The sequence below is a fragment of the Pyrgilauda ruficollis genome, unplaced genomic scaffold, assembly GCF_017590135.1.
Source record: "Pyrgilauda ruficollis isolate IOZ18807 unplaced genomic scaffold, ASM1759013v1 scaffold15, whole genome shotgun sequence".
Classification (NCBI taxonomy): Eukaryota; Metazoa; Chordata; class Aves; order Passeriformes; family Passeridae; genus Pyrgilauda; species Pyrgilauda ruficollis.
In genome coordinates, this window is record NW_024513654.1 from 6,662,106 (window position 1) to 6,675,959 (window position 13,854).

A 13,854-nucleotide genomic window follows, 5' to 3' on the forward strand; every position below is an offset into this window, starting at 1 on the left:
CTGGTCAGAACTGGAGAGAGCTCTGTGGCAAGAGCAGAGTGTCAGCTCTGTAGGACTCACTCAACTTTAAGTTTCTTTTCCCAAACCATGTCTGCTGGGATTAATGTGCATTGCATCAGTGTTCACTACATCCTTAGGAATGACTTTTAGGGTTTATAGTAATAGTTGCTATTTTCCCCACTAGTAAAAGATAAGACATCATAAATAGCATCAACTTTTTTTGTTTCTGTGTCCCAGTTGTTCTGCTTCATGTTCTTTGGGCACAGGAAGTGCAGAGCAGAATCTGCAGGCTGGAATTCCTTGAACATGCTAATAGGAATACATCCTAAGGAAGAGTGTGGAATGTGGCAGGAATATGTGAATGCAGAAGCTGTGAGATAAGAAAGTAAAACATGGCATAACAAATTCATTCAGGGCAGGGCAAAGTAAAGGAAAGGCTGGTGCATTTTCATAAGCTTGTCCAAAATACTCTCTGGGCTTTCAAACATCCGTCAGTTGGTCTAGTCTGAGATACTGAGAAGGTTATTTTCTTTTTAATATGAGCTCTGGAGTTTTGAAATTGAGCTGTAGAGCTCTGAAGTAGATTTATTTTTCAATTACAAATAGCAAATAAAATCATTTGCATGGTAAACTCATATAACCAAAAAGGCAGTCTAGATTACAGGATTAAACCATGTGAGCCTAAAATTCCAGAGGCTTTATTTAAGCAGCTCCTATGCTGAACATTTATTATTGTTTTCACATCAGTTTTGTCATGGAATGTGCACAATGAGAATTATTTAACACATTGTGTTCTGGGGTCAATGACATTACATTGACCAATATTGCTTTACTCTGGAGAAACCTTCAGAGAAAAATAAACAAACTTGGCAAGAGAATAATGTGACAGCACAAGAAATTCCTTGCCAATAAAAACGTGACATGAAGTATATTTGATTTTTAAAAAGTGGCTTGGGAGGCTTAAGCAGATGGAAATTTGTGGAGCTACTCTTATTCCCTCATAAGTCTGTTCTGCACATAAAAGACATGCAACTAAAATTTATTTGTGTAGGGACAGTGTGTCAGGCTTCTGCTGTAAACTGCCTAAGAAGGTGTAAGCAGCACTGGGAAGCTGGTTATTTTTTTGAAACTGTACTTGTTAGTGAGGCAGATGAGGCAGAAGTGTGTTAATCCATCAGCCATCCTGATTATTTGTAGCTTCTGGGGGTCTGTTGAGTCTCTGATTTCACTTTTGTGATATTAATGTCTTTTTAATTGTGATGATTAAATTGTTTCTTGAGTGATGTTAGGGAGAATTCTGCAACTTATAGCTATGCTTAATTAGGAAATGATAGCTAATTGAGGGGTGAAGATTAGAGGGTGGAAAATGGGTACCAATTGATCTCTGCTCACACGTTTCAGTTCCTCAGCCAGGTTCACATGAAGGCAGAGACATCTGCTAATCCAGTTCTGTACGTTTCTGCTTGTCCACTTCTGTGGCACAAGTTGGAGCATTTGGAGTTTTTTCTTCTGCTAAACAAGTAAAACAAGAGGTTTTCATAGCATTCTGTGAAATTGTCAGTCTGTGCCTGTCTCTTACGAAGTTTTGAAGCACATTTCTTAGGTTCTTAGAAATTGACTGAAAGCGACAGAAATAGCCAAAAAATGGAATCTTCATTCTGCCTGGTGGAAAGGCTGTGCTAGGTGGCATTTACCAGTCCAAAAAGAAAATGATGGTCTGAAAGGCTGTAAACTACAATCATTAGGGAGTGATAGAAACCCACAAATGTAACTCAGCATGGACAGGGTCTGAAACTAATGGGTTTGATTATAATAAATTCATAGAAAAGGTCAATAGATTGGTCTAAAAGACATCTTAGATGCCAATATTCAGTTACAAAGAAAAGAAATATGAGCTGAAACTCATATTTGGAACTGTAGTGAAAAATATTAAGGCAGAATGAGAAAGCCCAAGGTACAGAACAAGATGCATCTTACAGAAAACAGCAAGCAAGTATTTTTCTCAGTGCAGGTCCTTCTCAGTGAGGACCACTTGTGTCTTTTCAGTAAAATCAGCCTGAGCCATAAGGACCCACAATGAGGATGGTTCTAAATAAAGGGAAGGAGAGAGCCTGAGACATTAGGAAGAGACTTGAATAGGAAGAGTCGGGCTTTGCTGTTGTGGTAACTGGTGCATGCCCCGGGTACAAAAAGCATTTCTAGAGTTTTATAACATTAAAAATTGAAAAGCTTAGGAGAATTTAATGGCTTCATTTTTCTAATGCACGCTACTCATCAAACTTGCAAGTAATGTTCTCCTGCACCTTGGGGGATATAATGTAATGCAGCAAAAAATTCTTGGTAATGCCACTTGGAGCTAAGCTTTCAGTTACTGCCCAAATGTGATCTGTGACAAGAGTCCCTTGGGAAGGAGCTGCAGCAACATCACCCTGGAGAAATATGGAAAAAAATGCCACTGTGGTCCTATTGAACTTGTCAAAAAACATGACTTCTGCTTGTTATTCAGCAATATGTAACTCGGCTTTAGTAATGCTAATTTGGATTTAGTTGTGGTCCCAATACCTGAGAAACTTTTTGAGGGCACAACAAAACAAGCAATTTGTGCCAAGAAAATTGTTGGTGATTTCAGTCTCTTGTACGTAAGGTAAGAAATAACCTAAAAAATGATCCAAGATTCTTCTACTTGGAAAATTGTGTCTGGGATTACCTCTGAGACCAAAATGTGATACACTGGATCTGATGTCCTAAGTAAGGTTTGCTGCAATTACTGATATTCTTTCATGTCTCACAAATATCATAAGTACTTTTTTCTCTCATGAGGTAGAAATCTTCTGCCTGGCCTGTGTGTAGCAAGAAATTATCTTTCTTAGGAGCAGTTAATAAAAGATTTTTGTCAAATAGGCACGGGTAAACTCCAGAACCTTTTCCATGAATTGTAAACAAAAGTGCTGCTTCATGATTGGTAGCCCATGGTCATAATTCAGGTATTTCCTGCCTTATGTTCCATCTTGCTTCCTAAAAGAAAAAAAAAAAGGGTTTATAAATTAAAAAGGGGAAATTGTAATACAAAATCCAAAGGACCCAATAAGTATTAATTTTATTAATAGAGTCAAACAGTCTCTACAGTTCCAAAGAATTCCAAGCTCAGGTTGAAAATAGAAGTACAGATAATAAAAGTAATGTATAAAAATTATCTATGTATATAGATAATAAAAGTAATGTATAAAAGTATACATATAAAATGTATCATTTTTTACTAAAAAATGTAATGTACAAAGTATAGAAATGCTCAGATAAAGCAATTTGTGCTCTTAGCTGGGTAATAGCAACACCAGAAAAATAAATTGAGGCAGTCTGGCTGTGCTTAGCAAAGGCATTTGTCTCAATCAGACAGCCTAGCTGTCTGTAACAAACTGCTTCATCTGATCAGTGGCCACACAAATGCAGCAGTTCTGGCTACAGCCAGTGCAGCTCCACACATTCATTATTTTAAGTGTCCTGAAAATAAAAGTCACACTTCATTATGGTTCCAGGTGCCCCTTTTGTTTTCTTATTTTTTACAATGAGATAATGCCATAGTTTCTAGGCAGCCATTAAGAGGGAGAAATGTTCCATGTTATTTCTTACCACAGGAATAGCTTTACTGACAGGTTAGCAAACAGCAGTGAAATATCAAACAGATTCTGCTTTGGCCCAAAGTGACTTGCTAAGTAACATGATCAGGTATTTGCATGCACAGACAGCCAGGGTGATTATTCAGAGCCTGAGCACCTCTCATTCCAGAAAACTTAAGCAACAGCTCCACTGAAAAACTTAGTATTGATTTGGATACTCAGAAGTTGATGCTTTTTCATTAGTGGGTTGTTTCACAAAATTTCTTCTTAGTGATTTACAAAATGTTATATAGGAAGATTGGAGCAGAGCTGAATGCAAAAGCTGGGTTTCAAGTCCACGTCTTCTATTTGTATGCTCATGTTTTTAAGCATAAAGACCATTTTTACCTCTACAACAAATTAATTAGTTAGGAACTGAATTTCCTTCTCTGACAAGACACTGGACTGAGGCAGATAATTTTTTTGAGTGCAGATTGTGTCAGTGTTGTAAACTCAACTTGTGCACCCCTGATGCATTGAACCAATTGCTTTCCATATGTTGCATCACTTTTTAATGCTCATGGCTGATGTTTAGGATTACAGGACTGCTTGAGGCTGTTGTGCTCTATATATTTTTAGCTTTAAAAATAAAAAAAAAAAATGTGCTGTGACAAATGTTTCCTTTTGATTCCAAGACACTTGAACAAAAGTTCTAATTACAATCCATACAGAAACCTCTGAGGACCTGAATATCTTCAGCAGTGAGTCTGGTCCTGCTGTCAGCCTGTCAGACACCCTGGGCTCTCTCTCACTGATGCCCACAAGGATTTGACACATAGCAGAAGGGAAAATGTCTGAGACCCCAAAAGAGCCCTCTCAGGATAAACCCAAAATCCTAAGGAAGGTTTAAAGGCTGATTTTTACTTTGGATTTCATCCTTTGATACCTTAAATATTATTTCATCACTTATATTTGTGCAAAGTGAGTAAATGCAAACTATTACAGGGGTCTCTTAGCTTCCAGTTTGTGCCCCTCCATTTGTGCTTTTTTATCTTCTATAGCTTGTGTTCCCCTTGTCTGCAAAATGAAGTTACTACTATTTTACCATAGCCTGAGATGTCCTTTATGCTTTCTCAAGCAGTTTTCTCAGAGAGAGATGAGTATCTTTGTCCTGTCCCTAAGCTGTACAGAGGGGGAAGCTGACACTGAAAGAATTCTGCAGCTGTGACAATTATCCACAATGTTCTCACTTGTGAAATGTGAAGTATCAGTGACACTTGATCAGGCTAGGATGAAGGACAGCCTGTGCCACAAGCCTGATTTTTAGTTCAGGCAGCAGTAATAGTGTGAAAATGTATGCATTCATGTGTATCTGTTAGCTATATGCATGTATGTATAGTGAATGTTAAGAGAAAGCAAAATGCTCTTGTTTCTGTGAAGCAGAAAGTGCCTCTGACATTGTAGATGTCAGATCTTAGCAGGATCAACTGCCACCCAAACATTGTGTTGATTGGATTTTTAAAAAAAACTCAATATTCCGTTTTCATCTAGGCTCTTCTATCCATAGTGTATAATTTTGAAAGGAGGGAAGCACCCAGCAGCTCTTCCTCCTGCCTTTGGCAAACCCAGCCTCTTTGCTGTGGTCACCAAGAGGAATCTTTGAAAATCCTGTTTATTTTGTGGCTGTTGAGCAATTTTAAGAATCTGTCTTTGAAGAGATAAGTGGGCAGAGCTAACTGTGCTGTCTGACCTCAGTCTATTCTATTTACCCACAATATTTCCTGTACTGCAGCACTCCTCATCACTCTGAAGTCTAAGGGCAAAGCATCAGAGTATGTGATGGTGTAGTGAGTTTCAAACATTTTTTTTAAACCTTCTCCAGGTTAAAGATCCAGTGAAAGTGCATTCACTGTGCTTTTCCTGCAGCTTTGTGGTACCCACCCACCCCACTCCCTGCCAGCCCTGCTTCCCCTCCAGTGCCTCTTTGGGGTAATGCTGGGAGTCTTTTCCCATGTTGCTCATCTTCTTTCATCGCTCTGCCTCTGTAATTAGATCTCAGTGGTTTATTTGTGACATCCCAGTCTGATGCCATAGGACTGGAGAAAGTGCTAGCTAGTGGAAAAGGAGGAGGATTAGAGGAGCTCACTTCCCAAGGCACTAAGTGGATGGTGTTATCATGAACTGATTAGTTTAAAGAGTGGAAGTTCCACGAGGCACTTAATTTCCAGCCACTGTTTTGTCTTCCTTTGATTCAGCCTCACAACACTTTCTCCATGCAGCCTGCACAGTGCTTAACTTGCAATCATACCTTTCCTATTGTTACTAATTATAATAAGTATCTGGGAAAATAGGAAAATGTTGATGTTAATTCTCAGCTTCTCTTGTTTTGGCTGAATGATGTTGTCTTGCAGAGCTTTGTTTCCTAATGAGCCCCATCATTTTTACAGAGCTATTTCATGGGGTCCAACTTCTAAATTTTATCTCTGGTGCTTACAAATGGGGCTTTAGTGGTAAAACAAGTTTAAAAGGTTTTTCCTACCGACCAGAAGAATGGATCATTGCACTTGTCTGGTCTGCAGCATTGTTTCAGCAGTGATTAAAGCAGTGCAGTTGATGGAGGTGACAAAGTGGGAGAGTGGGGACCCAAGGCTGTGGAGGTGATGAATGAAGCTGTTCCTGCAGCTTCTGCATGTGCTCCATGCCATGGGCAGACGTGGAACCTTGCTGGCTGGGGAAGAGTAGCATTTGGCTGTGACAATGGAGTTCTGGGGTTGTGGAGGGAATTCCCACCTTGTGGGTTTCTGTGCAACCTTAAGGAAAACCTTTTAGTCTCTGTGCCTGGTTTTTCCAACTGTCTAATGAGGCTGGCTCTTTTGCATGTGTTTATCTGTTCATTTATGCTACATTTTTGTATCTGGAAATGCTTTATTAATTGTGAATGCAATTCCTGCAGCAGTAGTGAAACAGGTCTTAGATGACTACAAAATATATCAAAGCTAAAAAAAAGTAGAATTTATCCAATCATTATTTTAATAAGTTTTATAACTCATGTAAGGCATGTTCTTGGTGTTACGAATCAGTGGTCAGGCTGTTTTTTCCCCCCTTTAAAAATATATCTGATGTATCTTTCTGAAAACCCCCCCCCAAAAAAAAAAAAAAAAAGGAACTTTACCTGTTGCTTTCAATAACTTATCTTTCTGAAAACCCCCCCCAGAAAAAAAAAAAAAAAAGAACTTTACCTGTTGCTTTCAATAACTCGAAAGGATAGGAATAGGAAACAGGTACCTTGTCAATCATGGTGTATTTCCTAACATTGTACTTCTTTTGAAGTGGTGTAATAAAGAACACACTGGTATTCTATCTGGCTGTGGAGAACTGCAGCTAAATGCTGATGCTTCTAATTATGGCAGCATTCAGAGATGGGACATTTTCATCTAGGCCTACATTAAAAAGACTGACTACATGGAATATTCTATTACAATGCTGTCTTTAATGTCATATACATTACAATATTTAAAAAAGAAATGCATTTTTTTTTTTTTTTGTGTTGTGGCATGTGAGGCTGGGTTTTAAAAGCAGCATCTTTTAATCTGTAGTAATGGGGATTCTGCATGTGGAGTGAGTGAAAACAGCTCTCTGAAGTGCTCAGACTGCTGCAGTGAGCTGCAGTCCAGACCTCAATATTTGCTAATGGTGAATTACTCCAACAGCTGGCAGCTGATGCTGTTCAGGGAATCAGGAATGTGTTGTGGTCAGCTGTGGCTCTCTCCTGGTGACACTTCTCTGGCTATAAAAACAGAGCTGGTGGCCAGAGAGAATTCACCTGCATCTGGATGGTGAACTTATTTGTGCTCCAGTACCTGAGACTTCGAAATACTTCGAAGTCTGCTGTCCATGATAAATCTTGGCAAAGGAACAGCAGTGCACTGGCACCAGCACACAGACCTGTGCTACTGGAGGGAGTGAGGTCTGGGAGTTCTCTTGTCAAAAAATGAAATCCTAGTCCTCAGGCATATGAGCAAAGTTGAATTTTAGAGCAGTTCTTTTCATAAAGTTCTTTGCTTCTTCCAGCTGTATAATTGCAGCAGTATCTTGCAAATTAATTTAAGAATTTTTTTGTGCTCAAATAATTTTTGTAATCCCATGATGAGTTTTCTACTTTTGTCTTCTTGTGGAAACTGCTCTCTGCTTCCTTCATGCTACATAAGTGATGACTGCTAGTGAGGGTTATGGGAGCAAGAAAATCTCCTTAGCAGGCTGGAGTCGGACACTGTTCTAAAGTCTGCTCTGAGCTGCCCTGGACAAAAGCAAATTGGTGTGTCTGTCCCACTGCCAGAATGATCTCTAGAATGTTGAATATTGAGACATTGTTTAGATCTGCCCTGCTCAGGCCTTTTAACTGGTGAATCCCTGGTCTTTATTGCAGTTGTGCTTGGGCAGCAGTGGGCAAGAACATGGAGTGAGGCAGACAGAAAGCAGAAAGTGAAAAAATACAGCAAATTCCCAAATGCCTGCAATTAATAATTTTAACAAATGCATCACTGTTTCTTCATGTTGGCTGCCTGCTGTTTCCACTCCTCTTTCTCTGCATGCTCAATATTTTTCTCCCATCTGTCCCTTGGCCGTAATGATGGGACAGATGCACTGCCTGAGTCTTCCTCTTGGAGCTTGTATTAAAACAACCTCATTGCTCCATTCCTCCCCAGCAGGATTTATGTGCTCAGGTTTCTTTATCATCTCCCCCTCTCCCATTTTCTCTGTGCTGTGTATAGATATATATGTAATGTGCTCTCTTTCATGGTTTAAGTAGAAATACTGTATACACAAGGTATGAAATATTGATTGCTACATACACATATTTTTATATGTAAATATATATGTGTGTATATATGTACATATATGTGTGTCTACATATAAAATATGTGTTGGGTGCCTTGTACCTTTCAGTGTAAAAGATTCTCTGTGTGGTCTTTTTATGATGTGAAGCAACACATTCTTCGTTGTAACTGGCCCTTCAAACTCTGTAAGAAAAGCTTTTAAACTAAAAACCTCAGCATTTTCTTCATGAGGTTCTGTTAGGATCAGCTGTGCTTTGAACTGTTAAAAACTGTCATTTCTGTTGCATGTTTTCCTCAGGAGATATTTTGGGTATGTTAAAATCATAGCTAGGGAGAAAAAGGAGCAAGAATAGCAATTGCTGTGCATGGAGGGTCTGAGAGCACAGATCGAGTCCATCCGCTGCAGGTCACTGCCTTCCTCTCCTGACTGCAGTGTGAAAAGTTCATGCTACAGGCTGCTGCTGGAGGAGGGGAGGAAGCAAATGTTATTGTTAATGGTTTACTGTTTGCTTTTAGCAGGACCAGCCTTGGGACTTTGTACTAAAATTCCCCCTAGAACAGATGATTTGGCAATTAATGCAATCTTCTCCCCACCACCACCTCCAGTTAGGAAGTACCAGTGCATTCCATGTGTGTGCAACTCAGTTCTTGTCACCTCTGCAAATGCTTTATGTTGTAGCCTTTGCATTTTAATATCCTTAGCAATAATATTTTTTTCCTCTAAAATAGCATTTTGTCTTTAGTGTGTAGGTTAGCCTGAGACTAAGAATTGTCTGTGATGCTGAGACATGCCCAGTACAAGGAGCAGACTGAGCACTCTTGAGTTTGTTCACATTGCTAGATTGTGAAAAAAAAACACGTGCTGCTCAGATTCAGAGCTCTCACACAACATGATAGTGAATTTAATACAGGTAAAAACTGAAGCAGGGTAGTCAGGAGCTATTTGCTCTCCATGCTCTTATTGGATAGAGCAGGAAGTGCTGCCCTTAGAACTGCAGCAAGATCCATATTTGGCTTTTAGCAAAACTCTCCGAAGGCAAAGACAGTTTGTGTGCAGACACCATACATTTGTGGAATTCTTAAGCAGATCAGACAAATCTGTTTGTCAGGGACGCAAGTATTGATTCATATCTGGAATGTTGCTCTTTCCAGTGTAACAAACCAAAACTTCTTGTGTGGAAAAGCTCAGCTGGAGATAAGTGATGTTGAAGTGAGCTGGCATGAAACCAGCCCTGCCTGTGCCTACAACATCCAGATGGGTCACAGGAGGGACTGGGTTTGTCCTGAGGCACATCTTCATCCCCAGTACAGCTCCAGGGCTGCTTCTGCCAACATGCTCACATGCAAGTGATGTGATGGCAGGACAGTCTGTGCTTAATTGATGCTCTTTTTATACATTTTAGGGTTACTCTGGCTGATGTAAATCTGTTTTCCAAAGTTTGAAAGTTTGGTTGCAAACATTCTTTTCAATATAGTATTTTTTTCAATACGTGTTGCCACAGAGCTGGCAAGGTTTGAAATTGAGTAGTATTTGTACAATATTTTCCTTGACACACAGTTCTGCTAATTTTGGATCATGCTGTTTAGTCCAGTGGATGTAACTGAAGCAGAAAGGTTTGCCCAACAGCAATAAAGGCTGTAAAGTGACCATAATCCCAGTCATGGTGTGCTTGTAAAATAATGAGCAACCATTATTTAAGAGTTTAACTCTGAACTCTTTCTTATTTTAGAACTTATTTCTTGTTGTTTTGTCTTTTTTTTTTTTTTTGTTACCAGCAGTGAGAAAGATGTTTTCTTCAAGAATGTGTTTATGTTGCTTATTAGGATGGAGAGGGTAAAGTGAGTCAGTAAATATGAAGGACAGTTTTGTGTCTCAAGTCTTACCCTGGTACTGCTTTTTAAACCAACTTTACTTTGAGTTTCCGGCTGCAGTTGTCAATGAGGCAGCAATTCCCACAGCCCACAGTGTAGCTGTATGAAAGAAGCCAAATTCCAGTCCAGGTCTGCAGACTTCCCATATCCTTTCCAGTCCTTCTTTTGGGGGTGCTCTAGAGACACCACTGTGTGTGTGTGTGTGTGTGTGTGTGTGTGTGTGTGTGAGGTGACGGCTGGAGAGATCAAACAGCATGCATGAACACTACTGAGAAATTTGCTGGTTACATTCACAATAATTAACGTGTTTTAACAGCAGTTTCTTAAACTGTAACCTCACCCAAACTGGGATTGCTTTAATCTCTATAAACTTGCCTGGTTGAGGCTAGAATATGCTTTTTTTTTTTTTAAAGTGTCAGAGTAAAATGATTTATCTAGCACTTAAAACCTCAAATGGGCTGGGCAAGTAATAATTTAGCATTGTAGCTACTACAAATGAATCTTCTGCTTCACCTTTTCTCATTTTTATTATTTATGACAGTGCAACCTTTCACTCTGGGCTCATTAACACTGTGTCATGCAGGGAAATGTCTCCAGATTGCTGACTACCACTTGGAAACATTGGGAGAACAGGTAGTTCCCAGTCCATGCTTCCCCAGTTGTGTGCCACACATGCTGGGACAGGACTCTGGCAGTACAGGAGAATAGTGAGGTAGTGGAAGCATTGGGTCTGTCTCACACACAAGGGCTTTCCAGCACTCTGAAGCATAACAGCTGTTAGTTGCTCCTCTTGAACTTGCAGTGTGGAAATCCACATTATTGCACACTTGAGCCTCCACATGGCAGTTACTGCCCAGAAACCACCTTGCTGAACAACACATGAAGAAAGCCAGCCAGGCTAAGAAGCCCCATTCTCTTTTCCAGATGTTGCCTCTAGCTGGAGGATACTGAGCCTCATCTGTCTCCTGCCAGGCACCCGCTGTTGTCCTGCTTGGGCAAGGCTCCTCAGGGGCTCACCAGAGTGTGTTTGGGCTCTCACATGGCAAGGAGGGAAAGAAAGGGGCTGCCAAACTCCCAGCTCTGAGGGATCTTAGACATACAGCATGGGAAATGAGTGGCACAGGAATTTCCTCTTCCATAAACATCGCTTCACATATCACAAAACAATTCTGTTCCTTCTTAAAAAGGGACTCATTTCCCCCACAACTGATTGCTATTCCAGAACTTCATAACTCAAAATACTTTCGCTTTCAGCTGAAAGATATTAAGGATAAGCTTATCACTATTAATTATTGTCCTTCAAGTTGCTCTTCTGCCCTGCACATTCTCATGCCCTTCTGCATGCCACCTCAGCTTTGTTTTGCTGAACCAAGCATCACAAGCACTTATAATATCTTCTTTTCAAAGTGGATATATCTGAGGAGCCCTCCTCTATATTCATTACATAATGTGGTGTCCACTTCCCCCTAGACCCTCTGACCACTGTCCAGGTGACCAGCAGTCCCACTGCCTGCATGGCAGTGATGGCAGCAGCTGCAGCCTCATAGGCTTATTTGTGCCAACTTGGCACTTCTTTCCTTACTCTTTAACTGGTCTAGCACTAGTATTTCCCTACATTTATTTGCAATACCTTGGCTAATTTTGAGCTTTTTTCTTGGTGTTGGTTTTTTTTTTTTTTTTTTTTTTTTTTTTTTTTTTTTTTTAAAATTTATTTTTTTTTTTTTTTTTTTTTTTTTTTTTTTTGTTACCAGCAGTGAGAAAGATGTTTTCTTCAAGAATCTGTTTATGTTGCTTATTAGGATGGAGAGGGTAAAGTGAGTCAGTAAATATGAAGGACAGTTTTGTGTCTCAAGTCTTACCCTGGTACTGCTTTTTAAACCAACTTTACTTTGAGTTTCCGGCTGCAGTTGTCAATGAGGCAGCAATTCCCACAGCCCACAGTGTAGCTGTATGAAAGAAGCCAAATTCCAGTCCAGGTCTGCAGACTTCCCATATCCTTTCCAGTCCTTCTTTTGGGGGTGCTCTAGAGACACCACTATGTGTGTGTGTGTGTGTGTGTGTGTGTGTGTGTGTGTGTGTGTGAGGTGACGGCTGGAAGACTGACTGTGGAAGCAGAAAATTGTTCATTTTGTTTTATTTGTTTGCTACCAAGCTTTAGTGCTCAGGGACTTAACTGAAAAGTAATAGCAAGTAACCCAAAAGTTGGCAGAAAGAGTTGGAAGTTGTCTATTTTGTAGGCAGAAGTACCAGAGAAAAGAAATTAAAACAGAGTTTTGCAAACTGTTCTTTGAATATTTTTCTTTAAGCCCAGTTCTGAGACTGATGTAGTTACATAAGAACTTGTGGCTTTTTGAAAATATCTGTGTCTGAAGGCTGAAAATCCAGTAAGAAAACAGAAAGAATGGCAAACACTGATTTTATAATGTGGTATTATTTTTAGGCTTGTTCTCATTACATTTTAGGGAACCTGCCCTGTTGTATTTTGTCTCCTTGAATATACTGAGCATTTTGAAGATGTTATAAAAGCAAATGTACTTTAAAGCAATGGATTTTGAACTAGAAAATGTTGGTTGTAAGACAGAAGATGCATTACTGGCAAAGTGTATTGTATATTCCTATACAGTTAAACAGTGCAGGAACCTCATTTTGGCAAGGACTGTGAATATCTGGGACATAAAGACATAAAATATTGTTGTGGCAAGGAGAGGCAAAAGGAGGCTGAAAGGAGGCTGGGGCCCTGTGAGCTGGCAGATTCACAGGTTAATTAGAATTAAGTTCAGGTTTTAGGCCAATTATTACAGGTTTCAAACCGATTTTCTTCGTTTCTCCACCTGTCATGTACACAAGTGCTCGGTTAGACACTTAGCATGGTAAGTGCATGCAGTGCTCCCTGTTACAGCCTGTGGAGTTGTGCTGTGCAGTGTGGGCAGGACAGTTCCCAGATGCAGATTTCCCCCTGGCAGCAGCTCCTTGCTGGGGTGAGCTCTGAGGCTGAGCCCACGGGCTGGGGACAGCCTTGTGCTGAGAGGGTCTGCTGGCCTGCAGGGTTCCCCACGCCACTTCTCTGATCCCTTCTCTCTCACAGGCAGGAATGGCATCTCCTGAAAACCCCGAGCAGCTGATCATTGCCCTGGAGCCCGAGGCTGCCTCTATCTACTGCCGAAAGCTGCGCCTGCACCAGATGATAGAGCTGAGTAGCAGGGCACCTGTCAATGGCTACAGCCCGAGTGACACTATTGGAACTGGATTTACACAGGGTACTTCTGTTCATTCACTTTGCAGATTCTCATTGCTTTGTCCCCCAGCGCTGGTTTCTCACCGTTTCTTGTTGTCCTTGCTCTCTTGAAATGTTTCAGGCTGGCATCAGATTGCTTTTAAAAACTGTTTTACTGCTTAACGTAGTTAGCCTTGTTTATGTGTTGACCCAACAGACATCACAGAATGATTTGGGTTGGAAAGAAACTCAAAAATCATCTAGTTCCAACTCTCTGCCATGAGCAGGGACACCTTCCACTAGACCAGGTTGCTCCAAGCCCTGTCCAACCTGGCCT

The 13,854-nt window shown here is 40.4% G+C and overlaps 1 protein-coding gene across 3 annotated transcripts in view; it reads left to right on the forward strand.

The window, feature by feature from the left end:
- HSPA12A (heat shock protein family A (Hsp70) member 12A) overlaps nt 1–13,854 on the forward strand; it is a 54,096-nt gene that overhangs the window by 27,879 nt on the left and 12,363 nt on the right. For all 3 annotated transcript variants that reach the window (XM_041461415.1, XM_041461417.1, XM_041461416.1), the window contains one exon: nt 13,389–13,560. In XM_041461415.1, the coding sequence (XP_041317349.1) occupies nt 13,389–13,560 (172 nt within the window). The remainder of the gene's footprint in view (nt 1–13,388; nt 13,561–13,854) is intronic.